We start from the raw sequence: 26,549 nt of genomic DNA, 5'->3' as shown, positions 1-26,549 counted from the left end.
TCAAGTCTCCGATACACTCAGGCATTTAATGAACACGGCCCAAGACAATCTCCGGATCACTGAACCATCAGAGCGTATGGCTCTACCTGGCCGCCGGTTCATTCGGTAATAAATGCACTTACCATCCATAGACCCCAGGCCCGCTACGGCCGGCGGTTCAACCACTCCAACAGGTCCGATCGACCGTGACAACTCCCTGGTTCCGGTCTGATTCGGCCCCGTTCTCCACTACGCCATAAATGGGCCAAATCGTGCCCAATTATCACAGACAGGGACAAATCCCCCGGTTACCTCCCAGGTAACGTAATCCCCCTCTATAAAAGGGAACATGGGAGAACCAAGTGAGGAGAGAGAAAAACGGAAACAAAAACAGATCCCCGGGACTGAACCCTCCGGGAAGCACAGACGCAATTGAGGACATCATCCTCTTCGTCTTCTTTATCTTATCCAAATGTTCTTGCTGTCTTCTCCATATACTCTCTTCCCTGCTCTCTCCACATACTTGCCCCCTCTGACTTAGGCATCGGAGGGCCGGCGCCGGGGAGCCCGGCCACCGGTTTTCCTTGCAGGACTTGCACACCCCCCGCAGCGGAGGACGCAGCCGGCCGGCGCACCGCCGCCCGCCTCCTACAGCAGCGGAAGCCCCTCCTTCCCCGGCTTCGCGGCGGCCCCCGGGTCCAATTTCCAGCAACATGATTGGTGAAAGATTGGATGACCCGAAAAGTGACAGACATTGAGAATCCAATTATTAAAGTGGCAGCACACAATCAGATAATGATTGTGATTGAATCTTAACAACATGAAAATATCTTTCTCATTGACATATGGGTTCATCAACAATAGCCATTATTCAGTTTGTTTTGGAAAGGCTATGGGAGTCATTGTGGTCAACTGCCTCAAATATCTGACAGTTCCATCATTGGTCATGGTCTAAGAAAGAAAAAATAAGCTACAAATTTGCCTAAATTCTTCTTTAAAGAATAAAGTGAATTATTGCCCTTGTCCATTTTTTAGTTTTCACTCTCGATCCCCCCCTTATATTTGGCCTTCTGCAAGCACCTTTAGTATATTTCTTAGGGATGCACCTTACTTTCCTTTTTATGCTGCACATTTTTCTAGTAATATAACTCTTAATTTATGAAATAATAATATTATTATAACAACTCAACTACATCAAAAAAAACAAGCTGGAGGTGTTATTTTGATTTGTTGGCACTATATAAGCATCCAAAATCTATTCAGTGTATAGTCAATGTGTAACTAAACATATGTCTGCATGGATTCTTATATACTTTGCTCTTTTAAGTCCTACGTCTTTGCCAGACCAAGAATCCAAATTTGTTTAAATCCAATCACAAATAATATTATTGTTTTCTCATTATAGCCTTTTATTTGTCATTATAATATCATTAGCAATTATTTATCACAAAATTGAAATACTACTTTTCAAGATAAATAATAGCTCTATATAATTGTCATGACCATCAACAATGTTTACAGCTAGGGCCTGCAATAAAGGAAGATTGTTGTTTATTGAAACATTGGGTCTAACATGATGCATGTCTGAATATCTGATTTATTCTAACTAAATGAGTGTCTCTAATTGTCTCTGTGTGTGCTGAAAGAGAGAGAGGGGAGGAGGAGAAGGAATTATTACTTGGACCAGATCCATCATGGATTATTAGTAAATTTATCCTAGTGTGTGCTGCTATTATACATAAAAGAAGAAATGGAGGAAAAGAGATTAAATTCATCCTAGCTTGTGCTGCTATCACACATAAAAGGAAAAAAAAGAAAGAAAGGAGGTAACAGTGACTACGACTATATGTGTTGCTTTTTGGTTGGATTGATCCATGATAGACCTAATCCAACTAATAAGTTTGAGAGAGAGAGAGAGGGGGAGAGGGAGATAGTTGCATTAAGTGGGCATGCAACTTGTATTCTTCTAAGAAAAGAAGATCAACTCAAATCAGATGTTGCTGGCGTCATGGGAGATAAACCACAATAAGTTGGCGTTGCTCATGGGTGAAGAGCACGATGGTTGTGCAAAAGCTAAATTATAAAATTCAAGTTCCAATAGAAGCTTTTAATCATTATTGACCTGCACTCTGGTGGAGGGACCAACAAGTTCGGCAGAGAGAGCTCTATTTTATTTCTTCAGACCGTTACTTTATAACTTTAGCTTAAATTTGCTAGGTTAGATCTTGAAGAGTCCAAGGCATAGCTGTCATTACATTTAAACTTAAGCTAGACAATTCAGTGCCAATGAGAACGATAATGACCACAAAGCTATGTGGTTATGCCACATGGAAAACATGGAGAGAGTCATCCATCATTAGCCATACTGAATGTAATTTAGTGTCAGCTTCACCATTATTAAAGTTAGCTTTAGGTGCAGATCCCCATTGCATTATGATTTTTTCCATTGCATCATAAAGGCGATCTATTGCTGTAACTCCTAGTTTGGTAGGGGAGATGGATCCTTAGGAGATCTAGAAAGCATATTATTAATTATTTGTATGTTTACACAAAGGAAATGATACGTGGACGCATTAGAAACACAATTTGGAGTGGCAGCTCTCTTTGTGGACCCAAAAATCTTTCATATGTGCTTCTTGTGTGGCTGCCACTCCCACCTTGAGTTTTAGACTTCATTTTATCTTCTTCCTTTCCTTCACACCTTCTTGTTCTTTTCTTATTATTAAAGATGCCCGGTCTTTGGGTCACCTCCTATACAACGCAGTTTTCTGGGAAGGTTCTCTGGACACATCAGGAGACTAACCCTTCACAGTTATGTCATTTTGTATCTCTTGACTTTGTTGGCTGCATCTACACCAAGATAGGATAAACAGCCGTTGTACCCCGGTCTAGCTTAAACCAAAACGGCCATAAGGATCATTTAAAGCTGGTTTAAATAGGTCCACTAGCAGGCATTAGACTCATTAAGTAGCCTAGGTTTAACAAAAGTAAACAACAAATGACAATAACAGCCAACTGAACCGATGGAGATCGGACACGAAATGCATTCTCAAGTAGACCAGGTCCCTTTGAAGCTTGACCTATGCCAACAGACTTGTTAATTGCTATCTCTTACCTCAACAGTGAAGGAGACAAAGTTCATATCTAATTAAACATAAAATTGCAAATCATATCCACTGTTACTTATAATTGGATTTTTCTGGTAGAGATGATAATGGTTCCACTCTTACCTTGTGTTTGGTTGGGGTCATAAGAAAGAGATAGATGGGATTGAAAAGATGGATGACCTCCATCCATCATTTGGTTCAAAAAGTTTTAGAAAAGATAGATGAAAATGAGGGATTACCCATCCATCCTGACCCACCAATCGAAGTGGATTTCTATGATGACAAAATTATCCTTCACTAATTTTTTGATAAAATCCTAACACTTTTTCAGTTTTTCATTCATTTTATTTATATATATTTTTATTTTACCTATACTATTAACCCTATAGTATGAAATTTCGTAATTTCGTTACTAACTATATTAATTTTAGTACATTATTTCCATAATTATAAGTAAATAATTAAATTGTCTTCTATTTTCTATTTATATGCACTCTTTTTAGCTAGCTGTCTATATAAAATTAATTAAATATTTAAATTAAATTATAAATTAATTAGTTATTTATATAATTAATATATGAATAAATTAATGCATATATAATTAATTTATAAATTTATTTATTTAATCAAATTTAATTCAAAATAAATATTTATATAATTTTTATATATTATATATTATAAAGATTATAAGTTTATATATTGTCCTACTTCTTAAGTATAAATAAGTGTTATAAATTGATAATAATAATACTTTTTTTTAATCAAAAGTTAGTTCAGTAAAATTATCATACAAATATCATCCATCCTTCCTTTCATTTCTTTTATATCAAAAATGGAAAAGAATCATTCCCATCCATTCTTCTACGTTTTACCAAACACACGGAAGGATGGATGGAATACCCATCATTCTTCTCCTATCTATCCTTCATCCGATTACTCCTTTGTACCAAACAAAAGATTAATAATGTACAGAATATAGTTGCACAATAGAGAGAACAAAACAATCTACAAAGAATAACCCTAGGATGCCTCAAAGCGGTTCATCTAGGTATCGCTGATGTTAGTTCCCTATGTACGGTAATTAAGGTTGGAGTTACCGTAAGGGCAAATGAAACAAAGTTGATACCACCAGAACCAATCCCAAGTCTCTTTAGTGGAAGCAACCTAATGAAATAACAAGGTTACAAGGATAGAAAATGTTCCAGTAAGAATGATTCATAGATTTACATCGGTTTAATATAAAAATGTTGAACTAGAATCTTAGCTCCTACATCAAAAACCTAATTCAGTTGACCTGATGAAATTATAGAATACATGACCAGCTGACTTTTGAATGAGTCTAACAGGGGTACCCAGCACGCAAAAATGATAGATTATGTCATTGCTTCAGGACAAGCACTGAACACAGTAGCGACATTTCTGCTCAGTTAAATTTAAGAAGCATTGTAGTCTTTGCTGTATGATTGGAACATTAAGCATCCAAGATCAACTTGGTCAAGCAATAATCGTATAATATGACTCACCAACAACAATGACGCTCAAGGGCAACAACCACCACCAGAAGCAAATGAATAAACAATCCAGATGTTCGGACTCCAAAAAGAAACAGAAAATGAGAGATGAAATTTACAATGGCAAACAAATGAATATGGTCAAGCACCAGCAAATACATGTGGATTACAGGAGTAGACAGCCTTGACTTCAAGCATCAAGCAATTTCACAGCAACTTCCAATACAGAAGAAAATGTATGGGAGACATGATCAAAGAAAATTACAGCAGCAGTTCCAGCAAGGAGTTTACCCAATCCAACAAGCTAGAAGATTTTGTTGTACTGGCCGGTGAGAGAATCTCTAAGGTTGGAATACAGTCCATAAAGGGAGTACTGCTGGAGGTTGGAAACCTCATACCATGAATTGAGGACAGCATAATGCTTATCTGTTCCTGAGAAGGCCAATTGTATTCCAATGCTGCAATCAACTGAGCCACCCTGGTTCGCGCTCTTGCAATTGGATGTTTTAATTGCACATTCTTGTTTGTTCAGACAAACGAAGTCTGACTTTCCTGAACATGAAGCACAACCATCTCTCTTCCAATACAAGTTCTGAAGTGTACCCTTTTGGAACTCAAGTACCTACGTAAGCATTCAAGTAGACAAATGAATATACAACAGAATTTTCTGGCTTAAATTTCTTTATTTCCAGGATCTTATGTTACTAGAATACCAGGGTAAAACTGGTAACAGTGTATGAACTGTTACTGACAAATGTTGGAAGGGATCGTGCTGCATACTTCCTACCGGCAAATGCTACCATGAATCCACCATTAGTCACCTAGCAGTTGCATGAAACTTCTCCATTAAGAACTGCATTTTCAAATTGACAATCTATATATTTGAACAATCCAAAGACAACAGGCCAGGAGAGAAAAAGTTTGTCAAGGTTTGAATCCAAGCATGGCTGTCATTTATAAATTAAAACTAGATAGAAGTATGGAGCTTTGTCAGTAAAATTATCGTGGAATAATCCCGTCTGATGAATAACCATGCATATGGTTATGCCCATAAAGAAAAAAGATGACAGAAATGTGCCATCATCAATTTTTTTTTATAACAAAAAAGCATAGGAAAGCAGCATGATCCATAATACAAATCATTGACATAATGCAAGACATAATTAAATCCAAAAAATTGAAGAATAGACTGACTCAAGCAAGAGATTGCAATGGCAAAGCCCAAAGTTTAGCACTGTCAATTTGAAATCCCACAACACAAGATGTGAATTTCAATTTAATCCTAAGTAAGATAATGCTGATGGGCAAGAAAGCATCCTTTTAACTGTTATTATGATCAAGATTTGAGAATAGTCCATATCGATCTGCATCTAACAGTTTTGCAAATGGCATGTTTGGGATTTCTACATTTCAGTGTAGAGTTCTTTACATTAAAAAGTTCCTTTGAAGTTTGTGAAACACAATCTCAAGATGACTTTTCCTCCAAAATGAAAGGTGAAAACATGTCTCCACCACCACTGATTTTATTACTCAGAAAAAATGGTCACAAAACTCGGGTTCTTCACCTCTGGAAGGAGACAAATGCAAGGGTTGATGATCACTTAAACAAAAAAATGATAAACAAAACCTGTAAGTAAAAGATGCATCGCAACAAGGAATTCCATACTTACCCAGAATGTGGGGTTAAAAAGAAATGTCAAAATGCCATCATATATAAGAAGATGCTCCTCACTTTATTAGTTGAGCAGCAAGGAATAAACTCAAGTGAAAAACTAAAGCTACATTTCTCAGCATATTGTCAACTAGTTATTTGCTATACATAAGCAAAATATGATAAAGTAGATACTTTGTTGTTAGGTGCTCCAACTACAGAAACCATACCTACTCTACAAGCATATGGAGATGTAAATAAAGAAATTAACTCCTGTCTTTTTGAAACCATGGCCCTGAAATACGCTCACTTGAAGATTCACATTGCAAGCAGATATTCTAAACGATATCAATAATAAATACAAAATTAAAAGTATGGCACATGAAGCGACACCTCAATAAATTTCCTACCTCATCCCCTAGAAAAAGCTAGAACATTAACTGGATGTAATTAATTCCACAAAATCATCGCAGGGCAAACAAATGGAAAGTGTCGGCGATAAATCTTATGCTACATATCTAAAGATAAAAAAAAGGGACCATATAATTTAAAAAATTATAACAAATTAACTAGAGTTCAGCAGTGTGGTTAAGCCCATACATGGGTTGATACATGATGCCAACAGCTCTCACAATGGTATCGAGATTCTTCTTGAAAAATATGTGCATGCATCCGAAGCAAGGATGGTAAGAAATACTAAGAAGCAAGACAAAAAAAAGGACCAATGAGACTATACAAAGAATAGACTTGACCTCCCACAACTCTCCAACTTATCACCCATTCATTGTTAACTGTGTTATAAAGACGGTTAAGCATATAAACCTTATCAAATATCGGGTAAGGAAAGAAATTCCAGAATAGAACAGAATAATACCAATGCTTTTCTCACATATTCTATAACGTTATAGGCTCTGGATCTCTTTTTCCACCTCAAGTCCCATCGTTAAGTAAAAGAAGTCATTTCCAAAAGCTACAGTTTTGCAGTTAAATTGTGGATTAGGTGGCTATCCTTTCCACAACACACAGCTCTAGATGGAGCAAGTTCAAGCCAAGCCCTTTTAAAGAGAATATTAAAGGCTTATATGCACGCAAGTAATAGAAGAAAAGAGTACTGTCTCTACAAATTCAAATAAGCCACAACAAAATGACAAGAATATTGCTGCTGCCAAATCCAAATTGAAGACTCTTCTCAGATTCTCACAAACCACATCTTTCTTTTGGATCTTGCAGCAGCAAAAATTGAATGTATACATAAACCAGACAAAGATGTGGGTAATAAAATGGACCTGTCCACATTCAATCCTTCCCACAGCCATCAACAGTATTCTCCAGCCTTCTAGGAGAAAACAAATATCCGAAATAAACAGCTTCCAAACTTTGGATCCCTTAGAATGCATCTAAAGCTATAGCTCCAGGATATTTCTTCTTGTCTCCATAATGGCCATTGCATATGTAACCCTTGGGTGTTATGACAAGCTTGCAAGAACAGAATAATTGCATCAACCCACTGTCATAGATCAACTGCCATGTATATTTTGATTCTCACCCAATACATGTATAATCTAAGCTCCACTTCAAAACAATGCCACTTTCAATGCGCCTCAACAAATTGATATGGCACATCATTAAGCCCCCAGTTACCCTATTACCTCAGTGATAGCTTCCATATCTACGTTCCAACCTACAAAAGCAACTATAAACATATTTCCTTTGGAACATAAGAAAACTATCATATTTCCTCTCCATGTTTAATGATGACTGCCATCCAATTATACAGGAAAAACTTGTGAGCCAGTCTATAATAATTGGAAACCGGTGAACTGAAACCTCACATGAAGAGATAATGGATCAACCTACTCAATAGTTGCATGGCTAAGCAAATTAAAGCTACCTTTCAAATTCACAATATTTAACACTCAGTTACATCTCAAGTCAAGGGATTTGCACAGACAAAATAGAGTCAGCATCAGTTGTTAGTATTCAATGCTATGATGCGTCATGTATGTAGAATGCATGTTGGAGCAAAATGCACCTCATACCCATCTGACAATTGAACTAAACTTGGTATTGTAAATGTGGTTTGCAGATTTATGCCCATATTCCATCATAATCTCACAGAGAAGATATATTTGTACTGATCCACTATGTAATGACAATTTTTTGGGGGCTAATTGCGAGAAGCTATTTCAAAGAGATGTAAGAAGTTTAACTAATCATGTATAATGAAACAATACACTATATTTTACCAAAACATGAAAGTGTGAATTCTGGGAAAAAGCCTGCATGACCTTGGTCTTGCTGAGACCATTGTGGCTTTTTGGTAGATGATTGCCTGCATGTCTTCATTCTTTACATCAGTTCCCATACATAAAATAACTCAGACCCAAAATCTCTGAGTCCATTTGTTCTCTTGGGTCAAACTTCCAACTGAAATAAGCTCCATCAGTCCACATTGGTGTGTTACTCGGTTCCTTTCTTCTCTTGGCTCCACACAGATCTTTTCTCCATGCAACTTATGATTCTTTCCTTCATCGTCCCACATCAATAGAAAAATTATAGCCACTTCTGAAGAAGCTGTTTATTCACACCATGAGCAAGCAAAAATATGAAGCAAGCTATCAGACCCATATTAAAGCAGTCATCTAGCAAACATGAATTGAAGTCCACTAGACGTGCGTCACTCCAGTGCTAAGCAAAGATAAGATGCAAGCAAAGTTGCTGGATAGTCCATGTTAAAGCAATCATCTATTGAACACAAATCAAAGTCCACTGTACATTGCATTTTACAACTGTACAAAATTTTTGACCAAAGTGCGGAATCTCGGTACTAGGTGCTATACCGATACATTATTTGTTTGGTACGGGTTGGTATGATAGGATATACACCCTATCAAAATGGCCATCGAACCATTTTTCTCACCTTTTTATCTCAGTATACCTTGGTACAGATTTGTACGCACCTCGATACAACTCGATACAGAAGAGTTGGCAGTTCGAGACGATATGGCAATCCATGCCCTTGACTGTTTAATGGACCAAAATTGGGACACTATCTCCCTAACTTCGCCCATGCTTGCCTCCCCGTCATACTTGTAGCCTAATACTTGGCCAATTTCCTCTCCTTCTCTCTTTCCATCATGTCCCCTAGCCATAATTGCCTCCAGCCTTTAGTTTAGTCAGCCCATTGATGCATCAATATTTGCCCTCTACAATGGATACAATCCATGTACCCAACCTCTACATTCTTTCTCGTAAGTCCATGGGTAGGGCCACCTACAATTATTTTGATCCATGGAACAAAGTCTTTCTCTTCTTCTCCAGGCTCGTTGATCGTCTATGAGGAAGAAGAACTAGATCCAAGTAGTGCCATGATCTAAATGAAGCATCAGGCCTCAGACATGTTAAACATCTACTCTATGGCACAATACAAAAGGTGTTAATGGTACCAAGCCATGGTGGGTTTCAAATGAAGAATAATAGCTTCAAGACAAATAGCTGGTTACTATGATTTATTTGCAAAGTTACGACATGTTTGATCCCATTGGGAAGTGGATTGTGTTCTTTTTTTGATCAAGGAATTTTGTTGTCTTCAAAGATGAAGTTTGCAAGACTTTCTAGCTTTTGGTTTGCTTGTGTTTGGGTTGACATCTTAGCTTTTGCTCAAGGTGCCATAAATCCTCTTCTCTAACATCATCAGTGACTGCCCTGATTTCTTGACAATTTTCTTTAGTAGTATTATGCCTTTGATTAGAATGTTGAGGTTGATGCTGTAAGTAATGAACATTTCTCTTCTATTAGCAGTTGGGCTTGGAAAAACCATACAAATCCATGAAAAAGTTCTAGACAGACATGCATGTAGGCAAAAGCCACATACATCCCCCTCTCAGAAGATGCCCCACATCCCATTAACCTAGCCTCTGGTTAAGCAAATAAGGGTGTGGTGCAAATCGCTTGTAGGTCTAGCACTAGTGTAAAAGGTTGTGAACTACTATGCCTAGACTTGCACCTTGCGGGTTGACGTATTGTGTGCCAAGTGGCCTACAGATGCAGTAACAAACCACATCTGTAAGTTTCTATTAGCAAGGAGAATCTCAAACTATTTTAAGTATTTCATTCTTCTTAGAGCATAAATTGAGGCAGCATGCAATTATTCTTGCACAAAAAACCCAACACAACTGTGAAAAACAAACGAAGAAAGTTCATAAATATTCTGAGAAATACAAAGCATCATATCTTTCATGGTAAATATCACAATTATAAGATGAGATTTAGTTGCATCAAAATTAAACATAGTGAAAACAAAGTATCTCCTAAATGCATAAAAATATATCTCATGGTTCTTGAGTATACAAACTTTTGTGTAGTTTCGATATCCCATGTGATTAAAAAAGGAGTGAGAGAAACATGCTACTATGACTATATGCATCCACCAATTCTAGCTACTTGGCCCATTAAATCAAGGTGATGGCTAGACAAGCCCATTCATGTATGTACCTTATTGGACAAGATAACTAAGAGAAATTTGATTAGATTAAAGCCCATCTAAATTGTTTTACTTCAGAATTACAATAATTTCTTTGAATTCATATATTAACTAGGCTACCATGGGTTTTAGCAGTCTAGTCTCGTATGTCATAGCATTATTCAATCTAATTGTGGTTTGAACCCAAGCTTCCAAATGGAAATGGCCCCACCAAGATATGATGCTAGCAAGCCTAGGTTTCTGCTTCATCTGAAATTGCACTGTACTTATAATTTTTCTTTGATAACTATCAATGCCTAACACAACCATTAACATCCATATGTAAAATTATTAGACATAGTAACATAATATAACTTACAAATCCAAATTCATTCCTTAGACAGGTTGAGTCATTTTACTCTACCATCTTTGCAACACCTACATTCACATGCTTCTTTTTATTATAAAAAAAAAGAGGGCAGACTAGTGCACGAGGCTCCCGTCATTGTAGGATTTAGGAAGGGTTAGATGTATGCTGCCTTACCCCTACATACTAAAGAATTTTTTCTATATTTCGAACCCATGACCTCCATGTCACAATAGAAAAACCTTACTTTGCATAAAGGCTCACACCCTCTATGCTTTATTTTTATTACTTAATGCCAAATCTTCAATAGTTTCTTGCTTAGGAAAAGGTTTAAACCAAGATTCGCCAAATCAATATCGAGTCGCACTGGCTGGCGACCGGTACGGTACCCATACATACGTACCAAAATGTGGTGTACCAAAACTAGAGGGAGGGAGAGAAAGGAGAGATAGAGGAAGAGAGAGGGTTGAGAGAGAGGCCAAGACCTTCGAACTCACCTGAGAGAGGCATTTGACGACGGCTTTGCAAGTTGACCGAGGCTAGAGGAGGATGCAGAAGTGGGGGAGAGAGGGGAAGCAAGGGCTTCGAGAGCTTTGAGTCCATCTGACCGACTCCGGATCCTGGCAATGGGGACCCCGAGAGAGAGAGAGAGAGAGAGAGAGAGAGAGAGAGAGAGAGAGAGAGCTATTCTAGTCAAGACGTTATCATCATCATCATTGTCGATGGGAACCAAGGACTTCAACTAAGGTGTCGGGAGAGTTCCAGCAGCTCCGAGCCTTAGATAGAGGGTTATTTATAAATCTTGTTCGGATCGGTTGAACCATGCCGATAACCAATTGGTCTAGTTCTGTACATCCTGAACTGGCAGGTTCAGCGCAATTCGACTTACTTTGCTTTAATTTTAACCTTTCTGGTTTTAAGTAGTCCCTACGGATTATAATTGAATCATTCTACATTAAAGCAATAGATTAAACAAAAACCTTTTCAAATATCAACTCTACCATACTTGCAAATTTTCCTTTTAACTATGATGAGCTACACATGCATTTGCACATACACTTTACTAGCGGTGGTAGAAAGTACCAAAGTTTTAAGCGCTGTTGGCATGAAGCATGCCAAACAATGGCCAGCATAACACACACCATGTTGTGTTCTTTAGTGACAAGCAATATCATGATTCATTGAAACTCAATAAGTAAATAAATATAAAGATTTTTTCAAGGTTCGTCATATCAATATCCAATCATACTAGCTGGTGACTGATTTGGTATAGTACCAATGCATACCATAGCAACCTAAGGCAAATTAGAACTAGGATGATGGAGAGGGAGAGGGAGAGGGGAAAGGGAGGAACAAAGAGACAGGGCGAAGAAACCGAGGTCGTCTGTCTGAGTGAGAGAGAGAGAGAGAGAGGGAGAGAGAGAGATTGAGAGAGCGAGGAGAGAAAGGAAGGGGAAGTGAAGTTGCCGGGGTTATCGACGTCTTTGAGAGAAAGAGCGAGAGGAGAAAGATAGAGGAGGCAAAGTGGGGAGAGAGACTGAGAGAAAGAGCGGGGGGAAGAAAGAGAGGGCAAAGCCACCCGAGTGGTCATCTTTAGGAGAGAGACTGAGAGAGAAAGAGAAAGGGCGAAGTGTATACCTATGGTCGTCGTCAAAGGTGGCAGCGATGATAGCAGGATGGCCACGTCAAAGCCCTAATCCTAACCTAACACGAGAGGGAGGGAGAGAGTGATCGGGAGGCGAGGCAACTCAGGATTGGGTCGGGGGGTTATAAAGACAACGACCACTTAAAGCAAGCAAAACAGGATGGTTTTGCTCGATTCAAGTCGGTCTAAGCCAATTTGAGGTTTCCAAACTAAAGTTGCATTTCGACCCAGTTGCCACTCAGAACTCGATGGGTTTGCCCCGAACCGAGCAATTTGGGTCAATACATCAGACCTTGGTTTTTTTGGCTCAGTAGCAAGTGATAACAAGACACATTGACCAAAGCCAAATAGGGATTCGTGGAATTTCCGTTTTTGAATTGCGTTGGGGAAAATCTACACATTTGTTCTCAAACCCTCTTTTTAGACGTCGAAATGGGCTTTCGCCTCACAAGTCAATATAGGTTGACATTGGTTAATACTCTTGCTATGCAAGATACCATGGTACACATGCATGTCTTGTGCTAACATCAATACAGCCAACACTTGAAAAATATCAAAAGATCTCTAGTAATCAAAAGATGGAAATACCTCAGTTGAATGCAAGCATTTGAAGCAATTTACCATAAAGCACTGTATTAATGGATGTTCTAAGAGGATCTACTTTGCAAGAAAAATGGATACATATTTAAAAAGGTCCAAAATGATTGATTGGCATCACTCATAAGAAAGATAAGCAGTGGCATCATGGACTAATGTGCATAACTAGTGGTTGTGGTGCATGGACCAAGAAGGGGGAAGAAACTGAGCTATGTGGTTCAAACTTCAAAATGCATTAATCTTATATTGATTGTGAAGATTCCCATGGAGCACAATTGAGATTCTTTTTCTTTCACATATGGAAATGAAACATCTACAAGGCCCAATGAGAAAGCTTTAACATGATTGGCTATTCTCTTTTTTTTTGCCATGATTAGGTTGGTTGTATGATATCCCTACCATAACTAACAAGTTTTAACCCATCCATATTGCACAAATTTTCCTGAATGCATGTCAAAAACCAAAGTGATAGTAATATTCATTTGATGAACGCAGAGCAGCAGAAATTACAATCTGAGACCTTTAATAAGGTTGAATATGCTGTAGAATATCATAATGGCGGGAGCACAAACTGTTTTTTGTGATAGGTGGAAAATATGGAAAGAAATAGAATTATGGTATCAAGGGAAGATTTGAGGATAGAGTTGGGCACTGGGTCGGGCCGCCCACAGCCCGGCACGGCCCAGCACGAAGCGGGCCGTGCCAGCAGTGCCGGGCCGTGCCTGGCACGGCCCATTTGAGAGGGCCCGTCACAGGGTACTGGCCCGCGGGCCGAGCCCGGCACGGCCCGCTTCGGGCCTGGGCCGGCACGGCCCGCTCTAGGCCCGCGGGCCAGCCCGGCACGGCCCATAAGGGCCTGGGCCGGGCTGGCCCGCGGGCCTGGCACGGTCCGGGCCTGGGCCTGGGCCCGGCCCGACTCGATAAAAATTAATGCTTCATAAATTTCCTAAAAAAATTAATAAATATTGAAAACTAAGGATTTATGAATATAAAGCCACCTTAATGGTGGGGGGTTTGGCATAGACCCCTACCAGTTTATTAATTTAACTCAAAATGGTACATGAAGGGAGGTTTGGACCTTGGTCTGACCTCTAGAATACAATAAGAAACTAAGAAAGGGCCGAGGTTTGGACCTTGGTCTGACCTCCAGAATACAATAAAAATGTACAATTTAAAAAATTAAGAAATCTTACTAATCATCAGTGATTCAGTGAATCAGTATTCACTCTTCAGTCTTCAGTCTTCAGTCTTCAGTAGTGTTTGTATCATCATCATCAGAGGATGTTGTATTATGTCCACCTTTATCTTGAAGTCTTGCCTCAACATCCAACCAATCCTTGAAGCAGAGAAGCATCTCCACCGTTTCGCCCGTCATCCTACTTCTCTTTTCGTTAAGAACACGCCGACCTGCACTAAAAGCGGATTCCGATGCTACCGTGGACATCGGCACAGCTAAAATATCGCGTGCAATTGCAGACATAACAGGATATTGATTTCTAACACTCTTCCACCAAGATAATACATCTAGATTCTCTATTTGATTTTCATCATATGCAGACTGAAGATCATTTCGTAAATAAAATTCTAGTTCACTACTTAAAGATGAAGAAGATGAAGAGGAACTTGAAGCATGTGTGTGTCTTCTCTGTGCAATGAATGAAAAAATAGATGACGAACGAGAACTACTAGAAGAAGAAATAGAGGTTTGTATTTGTGTTCTAGATCCACGAATTTTTTCATCATATATAGCATAAATATCATAAAGAAGTTGTTTTACCTCATCTTTAGCAGATTCAGAATCTTGATTCATATTTTCAGAATATGCATCAAGTAAAATTAGCACGCCATTTAATTTAACTCTAGGATCAAATACAGCAGCTAAGTTATGCATAGGACATATCTTGTCCCAATACTCATTCCATTTAGATTCCATTAGGTCAATAATAGGCATTAAAACATCATCATATCTATGTTCTGCAAATTTTTGACTAATTATATATGCTTGTTGTAAAAATGAACATGAAGTAGGGTAATAAATACCAGAAAGAACATTGGTAGCATTATAAAAACTAAGCAAAAAATCATCCAAAATTTTTCCTTTATTCCAATCAGTTTCAGACAATGTAAAGCCTAATCCACGATCATTAATATATGCACTTAATAAGTTTTTATATGGGTATGCATCATGTATCATGCTATATGTGGAGTTCCAACGAGTAATTACATCAAGTTTAAATTTTTTAAAACGTTTACCATGATTTATGCATAATTCCTTAAATTCTTGAAGTCTTGATCTTGAAGCATGAATAAAAGAAACTGCATTTCTAATTTTTGAAATCACATCTTGAATCATGCCCATGCCAGCTTGAACAGAAAGATTTAAGATATGACATGCACATCTAATATGCAGTAAATTTCCATCTAATATGGGATGCAATGAGTCTTTTAATAATGCAACAGCAGAATTATTATTAGATGCATTATCAAAAGTAATAGACATAATTTTATCATTAATATTATATGAACATGCAGTTTGATAAATAATATTTGAAATTTGTTGCCCAGAATGTGGAAAATCAAAAGCACGAAAAGCAAGAATACGTTTATTTAATTGCCAATCATTATCAATATAATGAGCAGTAATGGCAATAAAACAATTACTACCTACAGATGCTGACCAAATATCAGAAGTTAATGAAATTTTTACATTTAAAGTAGAAAGTGTTTCAATTAAATTTTGTTTCATTGCTAAAAAGTTGGTCATAGCTACTCTTCTAAATGTACGCCTACTAGTTCTTTTGTAAGCAGGTTGTAGGTTTAATTGAACATATTCTTCAAAATTAAAAGATTCACATAAACTAAAAGGTAATTCATCCTTAACTATCCATTTTACAAGTGCTTTTCTTTGATTTTCATGATTATATGCAAAATTACCTACAAGTAATCTTCCTTGTATATTAAGGGTACTTTGAGTTTGAGCATGAGAATCATGCATCCTATGACTCTCTTGATGTCTTTTTAAATGCCCTGTTCCCCCACTACTACTACAACTATAAAGTTTGGGACATTTTTTACATCTAGCTTTCCAGACTCCATCAACCATAACTCTATCAAATTCATTCCATACAGCACTAGTCCTCTTACGAGAAGAGGTTTGATCTTCACTCGGTTCACCAGTTCTAGAGGAACTAGGAACATGGGGTTGGGGATTAGTTTCTTCTCCTTCAGAAACAGGAATGCCAAACTGACTTTCCTCAAAAGATGACATATCTATGATTAATTCAAAAAATAAAAACTAACCACAAGGAGGAATTGAGTAGAGGGTCGGAGGGCAGAGGCAGAGCCGAGATTCCGAGCTTCCTCTTGTGCTCTCAACAGAAGCGACCTTCTCTTCTCAACAGGAACCTCCTCTTGTGTAGCACTTGAACAAACTAAAAATTAAATTGCTAGAAGAGCACTTTAGAAGAGAGAAATAATAGCAGTAGAGAAGGAGAGAATGAGAGGTTTGGTGTGGTGAGAATGAGGGAGGAATGGGCTATTTATAGAAGCCCCAAAAAAAAAAATTTCCCAAAATACCCCTCAATTCAGCCGTTATTGGACTGTTGGGAGGGGTAAAATGGACTTTTTCCCGAAAATAGCCGTTGGAAACGGCTATTTTCCTCCCCCCTCTCCAGACGGGCCGTGCCGGCACGGCCCGTCTGGAGCCGTTGCGGGCCGTGCCTGGCACGGCCCGTTTGCGCCCGTTACGGGCCGTGCCTGGCACGGCCCGTGGCGTGTCGTGCCCGGCCCGGCCCGCCAATAGACGGGCCTGGGGCTGGGCCGGGCTGGCGTTCCGTGCTGGACGGGCCGTGCCAGGCACGGCCCGTTTAGTCCTTTGGCCCGGTGGGCCTGGGCCGGGCCGGCCCGGCACGGCCCGTTGCCCAACACTATTTGAGGATTGAAGAGACCAACAGTTTATGCCATTAAATACATGGAGTTGAGTAACCCAGTGGTCAGGCATGCCTGTAACTAAATCAGATTGAAATATACCAAAGATAATATTAAGAAAAGAAAAGGAGAACAAGGAAAGCGAAGAACTGAGAGTTAGATGCTAGGAATTCATCCAGGAAAAATATCAATAATCTAAGCTACCTTTTAACTGAATGGAACAATCCTAATATAATAGCTAGATTACTCATAACTATATCACTGATGAAGAAGGAAAGAAACTAAAAAGAGCTATGCAGCTGTATTCACGATATTTTATAGGACAGCATTTAAAGCAGCATGCTTTCTTGTAGCAGTAGAATCATATTGCAAAATCCTTCAGTAAGTGGTCAGATCTGATGACCTCATGTCCCATCCTGTCCCACTAATCATGTCTTTTAAATTGCAGATATTTCCCATCCTGTCTGCTAATCACATCTTTAAAAAAATAAAAATACCAAACAGTGAGCCCATGTTTAGAGACACAAAATCCTTGATAGCTCTCAACAAGGCCCAACTACGACACTTATTCTAGAGTTTCAGCTGAAAACATCTAAGTGAAACTTGTTTTCATTAATGATTCTCATATACAAATTGGATATAAGATCCAGCTGATGCAAGTGGAAACATCACTTTTGCTCAACAAAAAGACTTCAAATGGTTGCGGCCTTGGCTGGACTCCACAATTGCAATGCCAACTTCTTATGCCCATTCATGAATGTATATTTGCAGCTAGATTATTATGACAACACTTTCTCACTTGAGCATTATCAGCCAAGATATTGGCAGCAGGCAATAGAAAACAGATCGCTCACATCTACTAGCAAATATGTCAACGGAAAATCAAAGAGCAACTCTCTTGTAATCATTTTAAGAAGCAAATGAATGAGGTCATATTTTGTACTTCATATTGAGGTTTCATTCATCTACAAAATCCATAAATAATTTAAAGCAGTTTGTAATAAAACCATCAAATAACAAGGTTGCATGTCTTCCTATGAGAAAGAAGTTTCGTTAAAAATACAGTTGTTTCTCTCTCAATCATGACAAATAATATGCTTCTAATAAACATCTGTCACATGATTCATAAATACCATCATTGTCTTCAATACCTGACACACCTAAGGTCTCAAGCCAAGTTCAAAAACTCGGTTTCAGTTTCAGCTGGGTCTGCGGAGTTTCGGTTTCAGCCATTTCACAAGATTCACTAAAAGTTTTTAAGTTTTGGTTAAAAAAATCAAAAAAAAATAAAAAATTAATATAGGAAAAATAAAAGATACCAAGAAAATTAATACACAATATCTTTGAAGTATTTCTTATTAGAGGGTGAGCCATGGTGCAATAGTAAGGTAGCTTTATTGTGATCTGGAGGTCATAAGTTCAAAACATGGAAACAACCTCTCCATAAACGGCGGTAAGGTTGCATCTATCTAACCCTACCCAGACCTCGCAATGGCAGGAGTCTCGTGCAATGGGCCACCCTTTATTTCTTGTTATATGGATTTTTTATTAGTGTTGTTATTGACAATTTTAAGCTAAAGTTAGCATTACATATAAGTGAAATTCATTAAATACGCTGGTATTTTGTATTGTAAAATAGTTAATTCTTGAACTTTGATTGTTCAAAAATATTAATTCTGAAGCTTTTATTGACTTGTGGATTCGAATATCTATCCACATTTTAGAAGAATTTGTAAGTATATTAAATCTTGGTATTTCTCTCATATTCTTGACGATAAGTAACCATCTAATCAAACACATGTAATGTAATTAAAGTGTTGTATGTTATCAAAAAAATATGTTGCTTATATGAAAATTCTTGTAGTTAGTTATTCTTTATTCTTTACAATATACTATAGTAATTGATAAGGGCCTTTCCGGAGGTAACAACTTGTTAAGGATTTTTGTCTATCTCCCTTCTCAATGAAAGAAAAAACATTTGAATTGATACTCGATAACCTATGTACTAAATAATTAAAAAAATCCCCTTATATTATTGAACACCAAAAAAAGAAATAGAAAATTCATTTATAGTCAATTTCCATCAATTTTGACTAGAACTGGCTGAGACCCTATGAAACCGGTTAGTGTTGGCTAGAAAAACCGATAGAAATTGCTAAAACTAACAAAATCCAGAATAGAAGTTCAATTTTGGTTTGGTTTCGGCCAAAGATCAAAACCTTGGTCTCATCTTACCCACTTTTATCACCCTAGGAAATTTTTGAGCCATGGTCTAAATATTTGATTAGAAAATGGTACAATCTTTTAATATACTAGTTCAAAAGAGATTGCCTTGAGAAAACTTCTATGTCGTTGCCGACTTGCTCCATCAATTTTGAGCAAAATATAATCAATTTTCATTTTTAAAAAAGGTCAAAAAATTGACCGAAATCAATATTGAGGGGTTGCTTCCAATTAGTTTCAGCCAAAATATCTACTATATAATGTGAAAGCCTCAAAGTCCAGCTGGCAAGGCTGGACTCCGAGGCCTTTGTGTACTGAATTTCCTGCCGATATGTTTTTTTTTTTAATTCTTACAGTCCCAATGGCAATGTTTCTACCAAGTGAAGCCTCTCTCTAAAGGGGTGGGGCATACTGAGTACTATTTTAGAAAATAGAATTCTATTGATCAATGAGTTTATAACTTTTTTAAGAAAAGGTTTCTTAAGATACCTATTTTATCTAAAAACCTCATTACCACAACAATTTTATCGCAATCATCAATCAAATATTCCTTATTAAATAAATCATGTCTCTTGTACATGCAGAAATCTAGTTGTCAATAGTGGCCTCAAGGCAATAACTTCTGAAGCCAAAATCTTAAACCTTAAGATGCCCATTTCTTTGGATGCATGTGTGAAACATGACTTATCTAGTCACTTGTAAAAACACTTGAACATGACATCATCTCTTTTCTACCTTCATACTAGGTTTGAAGAGTCAACATATCAACTCCCACATAATGCAAAACAGCAGAAGTATAGAAGTTCAATGAAAATCAACAATCAATCATCTTTTTATATCGCTCCCTAGCAATTTAAAAGTATTATCACTAGTGTTGACCAAGTATCGTAATTAATCATGCCATCCTATATTGCAACTCTAAGGCCGGCATCCTACATTATTGTGGCAGTGGGTCGGGTTCGGTAGGGTTGAGTAAGGGCAATAACAGAGAAAATCTTGACCCATACCCGTTTGACTCGACATTAGGCCAAGAACTCTTGACCCATATCCACCCATGGGTCATTTTGGGTCACCCATTTGACCCTAACCTAATCTATTTTGGAAGACTCAATACCTAATAAATCCATGCTAATAAATCAAATCTAATATTTATAAGTCTTACAAGTTAACTAGTATCAAGAAAAGGACTAATTACTTAAACAATTAATATCCAAGATAGAACTCTACTCGTGATCCAAGTCATATCTTCGACCCGACGCATTTAAAGCTGGGTCAGAAAATCTGACCACCCGACCCTTACTTGAAAAACTCTTGACCCAAACCAACCCGTCGAGTTCAATCGAGTTTCCGGGTAGGGTCAATTTTTTCCATTCCAACCTATACAATACATTACTAGAAAGCACCAAATTTCATAAATTCCCATCCTCATAACCAAGGCAAGTGTCTTCTCCTTTCAAGCAAGAATTGGTTCATCCTTAGGTCATAACTAATGAAACGTACATAAAGTGAAAAATACTAACATGAGTATGAGAAAGTTTCTATCAGATCTTTTTATATGATTTTTCAAAGATAAAACTTAAAAACGACTTTTAAATAGTCATAAATTTCTTTCAATTACAGAAATATATTTTGAGCAAGTCAAGAGTTGTTATCCAGCTAATGCAACAGAATGTAAGGCGTGTTTGGCAATGCTTCTACTTCGGCAGAAACCCATTTTAATAAGCATCTTAAAAGATTAAAAAAGTAGTATTTCATACTTCTAGTGCATGGTAATAATGTGTTGTAGGAGGTGAATCACATGGGTTGTAAGTGTAACAAAGGTGCAAGGGCGATTAACAAGATTCAACTCTCAATGAAAGCTAGAGCAAACTGAAATTTGAATTTAGAAATCAGACTTAACTACAATTACTCAATTGCATAAAATTAATCAGGACTGTTCTAGATTGTTTGCATTTGTATTAATATTTAAATTACACCATTCCCAAGTTATAACCAAACCTTCAACAACTTTTAATTCAGACATACCCAGAAATACGTAGCATTTATTCAATTTTATAAGATCATTTTGCAACTTCAATAACGATTGAGGTTGAGGTTCAAGATTTGCATGAAACAAATTACTCTAGATGCCATTTCGCTTCGAGCAGAATCAAGTTTGGCTTTGCAGCACCAAGTATGGACCAACTTGCATAATCGCAACTTGTAACCAAGAAACAAGGGAAAACTCTTTGAAGAATAATCTTCATACAATGGTTAATAAAAAATTATATGAATGCTTGACCTCAAAATCAACCGCAATCCGCAACTCATATATAAAAAATCATGATCAACTCAATATAATCTTAGGATTAGCAAAAGAAGAGATTAAGATGTTCAACTGTCCAAACCAGTCAAGCCTTTTATGTTGATAGAAGAGACCTTGATTTGTTTCAGCCCTTAACTCCAATTTTTAGTGAGGCTTCCACCATGTTAGTTCTAAAAAGGTAAAAAAGAAAGAAAGAATTCACATACCATCTTAGACCATTCAAAGTCCAATAACTACAAAAGGGACATGTTTTTGAAATTTAATATATCGACAGGTTCAACTCATCAAACTTCTCCATAACTTGTATGGTAATGCAACAACATAATCATGGATTGTAAAAGTTACATCCCTTTGAAGTATAAAGGGAATTGAAAATTTTGGAAACAGACCTTTAGAGTTATCAAGACACCTTGTAACAAAACAAATTGACTTCTATATATAATCCTAGACCTAAAGAACCCTACATAAACTGAAATTAGTTCACAAAGGACCCAAGTAACCTAACAAGAGTTTGTGACAATCAAGTTATGAATAGTAAGCAACGTAAGGTTTACAGTAAGCATCAGAAGAAATAATGATTGAGAACCCTAAGTTCTTCTATTTTCAGTTCTTCTCATGCAATCTTCTAATAGAACAAGCTTCTAGGTCCAACTCTCATGCCAACATCCTTAAAATCAACAATCTAGAATTGGATTTTTTTTTTCTTCTTCATTTTTGCTGATATAAGAATCAAAGGCATCTGAAGACATATTAATGTTCTAAATTGCTTTTTCCTCTCCATTGGCAATGAGATCTTATGCATCCTCAGTTACCCCACATTTTGGAAAATTATATAATTCCAATTTGTACATGTAATCCATATTGAGGAAGCAACAGCACCATGGCTGGCAAAGAACCTAGGTGGTGAACCCTTCAAATGCTGAGATAGATGCCTCTTCAGCCAGGTGGCCACCTAAAGAAATAGGATCAAAAGGTTTAGGTGTCTGTACTTTGGGAGGAAAAAAAGGAAAAGAAAAAGGATCCACACAAAGGAGTCATTCACCTTGACCACTGTAGTTGAGTCGTCAAAATCAGTGGTTAACCATCCCTATCTCCTTTTCAATGTCTTATGCCATCTCTCTTACTCTCTCTTATTTCCTCTTTTACTAGTGGGTCCGAGAGAAAGGTGCATTTGATGCTTGCATGTGATTAATTACAATGGAAAAAGTATTAATTGTTGAGAAGCTCAATACAAGCAGCTCCCAATTTTAGTTGATATACTTCTTTCTCATTCTCTAGAAGTCATTATTTGGATACAATCAAGAGCAGGCAATCATTGCAAAAGATCGTAATTATATGATGCAAATTGTTACATGCAGGACAGATACAACTTTGCTATTGCACTCTTCTTCAATTTATCTTAATATAAAGGTGACCAAAAATCCAATCATGTGCAAGTTAATGTCATTAATGATGAGAATAGCCAGAAAACAGGTTATTACTACGCTTTTCCGAAATCCTGTCATCTCTTGCATTCCTTTTTTCTACTTCCCACTTCCCAAAGTGTCTCAGATAAGAAATTTCTGAAAACTTTGCTGAAAGATACTTTCCCACCTCTCTTTGTTGTTCTTATTCAAATTTTTTAAACATTTTTTGCTAGTACTAGATCCAAATATTTTTAAAAACGAAAAGCACGCCACAGACAAGCATCTAAATCAACAAATATAACAACAAACATTCAAGATTCCCATCCACTAACTTTTTGAAAAAAGAGGAGGGATGGCCTAAATATACGAAGCCCTAGCCAGATTTGAATCCAATAAAAAGATCAAATAAGAGGGGAGGGGAAGAGCGAAATCTTACGGCAGGGTAGGAGGTGGTGTTGACCGTGAGGAGGGAGATCTCGTCGACCTTGGGGCGGAAGAGGGCGAGCTGGGCGTTGCCGCCGGAGGCGAGGGAGAGGCGGCGGTCGCAGGGGGAGAGCTGGGTCTGGTTAAAGAAGAAGGACTCTCGGGTGGAGAAGGCGATGCCGAAGGTGAAGCCGTCTCCTTTCTGGATCTTGGCGTCCGCGCACGGCTGGAACACCCGGTTGTTGTCCCCAGCCTCCGCCGGCGTCGCCACCATCCCTAGAGCCACCGCCACGACCACCGCCACCACCGTCGCCGCCCTCATCGCTCTATGGCGACCGCCCCGGCGTGGATTGACCGGTTTGAGAGATCAGCAGAGAGAAGGAGGAGAGAGGCCTACGGCCATGACCGATGACCCCGAAATGGATACCTGGGGACCCTGGTCTTGCTCGGTCCAAAACGGGTATGGCTGGCAACGGGTCGGGTTCGGGTTGTATCTTAGCGACCATCAACTGAATCCGAATAGCTTTGCAGGGACCCATAACGGAAATCCAAACCTGAAATATCCGAGCGTGCGCGTTAAATATAACAAAAGCAGAATTGTTGGATCCAAACGCGGACTCAAGTCCCATTAAATATGTTTTTTTTTTTTTTTTTTTTTTTTTGCTGAATACGGATGCTTCATACAGTACGGATACAAATACACCCAATAAGATTAAAATACAATAACTCACGGAGTGCCAATGGCAACTCTCCCTCTCTTGACCAGAGGGCATACCCCGAGTGGTGGGCCGCGTAGGCCGCCACCCAATCGGCTGCCCTATTGGCCTCCCTAAATACATGCTTGGCCTGGATGGCCCCCTATCTCTCATCATTATCATCACAATGTTGCGAATCAAGGGGTAGTCTATGCCCTCACCCCCAGTCCCCTCTGAATCCACCCGATGACAGTGACCGAGTCACCCTCCAAAAAAAATCGCACCACGTTTCCGCTCTCTCTCTCTCTCTCTCTCTATATATATATATAAACATGATACAGCTTAAATTCTCTATCTCAAATCTCGTATGACAACTCAGCCGCTAGACGACCACATATGTCCCACAAAATCAATAATAATAGTGCAATCGATTACACCTCGGTATAATCACGTCATGTCCAAAAAGGAATATTGTAAACACCTAGATCGATGAATTAAAAAAAGTCTAATTTCGGCACTCCCGAAGAGAAATGTTGTAACCATCTAGATCAATAGATAAAGAAAGAAGTTCGCTGCTCGTCTGCAAATCACGTAATCCTAACCATGCAAATCGGCACCCTCTCCTCTATAAATTACTAGGCACAAACCCTTAGGTATGAGAAATCTGGACCCTATGATTTCATTCTTCCATCTCTCATTCATCTCTCCTGTTTTCTCTCGAAACTCTGCATAACTTAGGCATCGGGGGAGCAATGCTCCTCCGGCCCAACCGAGCAAAGCAGCATCACTCGTCAGCTTGTCAACCATCATATCAAGTTTTGAGCGACAATGGATTGGCACTAGAGGAATGACCCTCTTCTTTTGAGGTTTTCTTGGAGATTTAAGAGAGATGAAGTCTAGAAAAAAAAATCACCAGTTCACCAACCAAACCCAACAGGAGTCTAATGACACCCAACCTAGCCCTCAACGATCTCAAGCTCTACAGCCAGCTCCTAAGATAGTAATTGCCGACTAGTTCAATCTGCTTATGGAATAAGTACTAACTTTGACAAAGGTAGTCCGAAGTATGTAGAGCTCAAACCAAAAACCTGTTGCTGCACAACCAGATCGCCAGGATAGCCTAGCATAGCACACTGCCCCTCATCCCAAAAACTTCAACCAACATTGAGGACATGATGGCCTTGGTGCTCATTCTGAGATGGGCTATAGCCTGAGAGATTCAAAATTACCCCAGCTAGAGAGGCTCTCCAAAAGAAAAGCAGAACTCGATCAAAAGATTGGGAAAATAAATAACAAAATCGAGACCCTAAGAGAAAGGTAGGCCAACCAAAGAGAAGATCTGGAGATAATGACAAACCCACCATAATGGCACATTATGGAGAAACCATTGCCATGGAGATTTAAGATGCCCTAGTTTAAGGTGCATAATGGCACATTAGACCTGATGGACCTCCTTGAGACCTTCAAGGCTCTCATGATATTACAAGCAGCAACTGATGCAGTTTTATGCCGAGATTTTCCATCCACCCTAAAGAAAGCGGCTTGCCTCTAGTATTTTGGTCTTCGACTAGGATCCCTTTATTCTTTTGATTAGCTCAATCGTTAGTTCATGACTCATTTTGTGAGCAGTCAGAGGTAGAAGAAGGATACCACTAATCTGTTTCCTATGAAGCAGGGGAAAATGAGTCCCTCAAAAGTTATATTAACCACCTCAATATGGAGATGCTAGAGATCCATAACTTAGACTAGAAGATTGCAATGTTGGCAATAAGGAATAGGTTAAAATCTTTCTATTTCTACTTCTCCTTAGGGAAGAAAACTTCCAAAGATTTGGTTGAACTATTGTCTCAAGCTGAAAAATACAACAGGGTCGAGGAGGCCATGGCAGATCAGAGGGAGGTAAATAAAGGTGGAAATGGAAAAGGAAAGGGCCAAGAAGAAAGAGAAGGTCTAAAAAAGGGGCTCTGATATGAGAGGGAGAGCTACCAACGTCTAAGGAGCACACCTTCAAGATTCAAGAGGTATACTCCTCTCAACACGTCCAGGGCCCAGATTCTGATGGAGATAGAATGCGGAGAGTATTTGCAATGGCCAAAGAAGATGAAGCTCCCTCCTAGTTGCCGGAACCTCAAGAAATATTATCGATTTCACAAAGATCATGGCCATGACATTGAAGAATATGAGAAGAAGGAGCACGACAGGACAGACACTTCTTCGAGAAGCTGGAAAACCACCGACCCACTGCAAAAGT

The 26,549-nt window shown here is 38.4% G+C and overlaps 1 protein-coding gene across 1 annotated transcript; it reads right to left on the bottom strand.

The window, feature by feature from the left end:
* Positions 1-4,618: 4,618 nt before the first annotated feature.
* On the bottom strand, positions 4,619-24,031 carry LOC103705763. Its single transcript, XM_008789614.4, has 3 exons — positions 23,617-24,031; positions 5,311-5,418; positions 4,619-5,219 (listed from the first exon to the last, which is right to left on the bottom strand). The coding sequence occupies exons 1-3, from the start codon at positions 23,923-23,925 to the stop codon at positions 4,902-4,904; spliced, it is 735 nt and encodes a 244-aa protein (XP_008787836.2). The 5' UTR covers positions 23,926-24,031; the 3' UTR covers positions 4,619-4,901.
* Positions 24,032-26,549: the final 2,518 nt, after the last annotated feature.

Source organism: Phoenix dactylifera, chromosome 16 (assembly GCF_009389715.1).
Source record: "Phoenix dactylifera cultivar Barhee BC4 chromosome 16, palm_55x_up_171113_PBpolish2nd_filt_p, whole genome shotgun sequence".
In the NCBI taxonomy this organism is placed as follows: Eukaryota; Viridiplantae; Streptophyta; class Magnoliopsida; order Arecales; family Arecaceae; genus Phoenix; species Phoenix dactylifera.
Note: the sequence above shows the minus strand (reverse complement) of the source record. Positions and strands in the feature narration are given on the sequence as shown.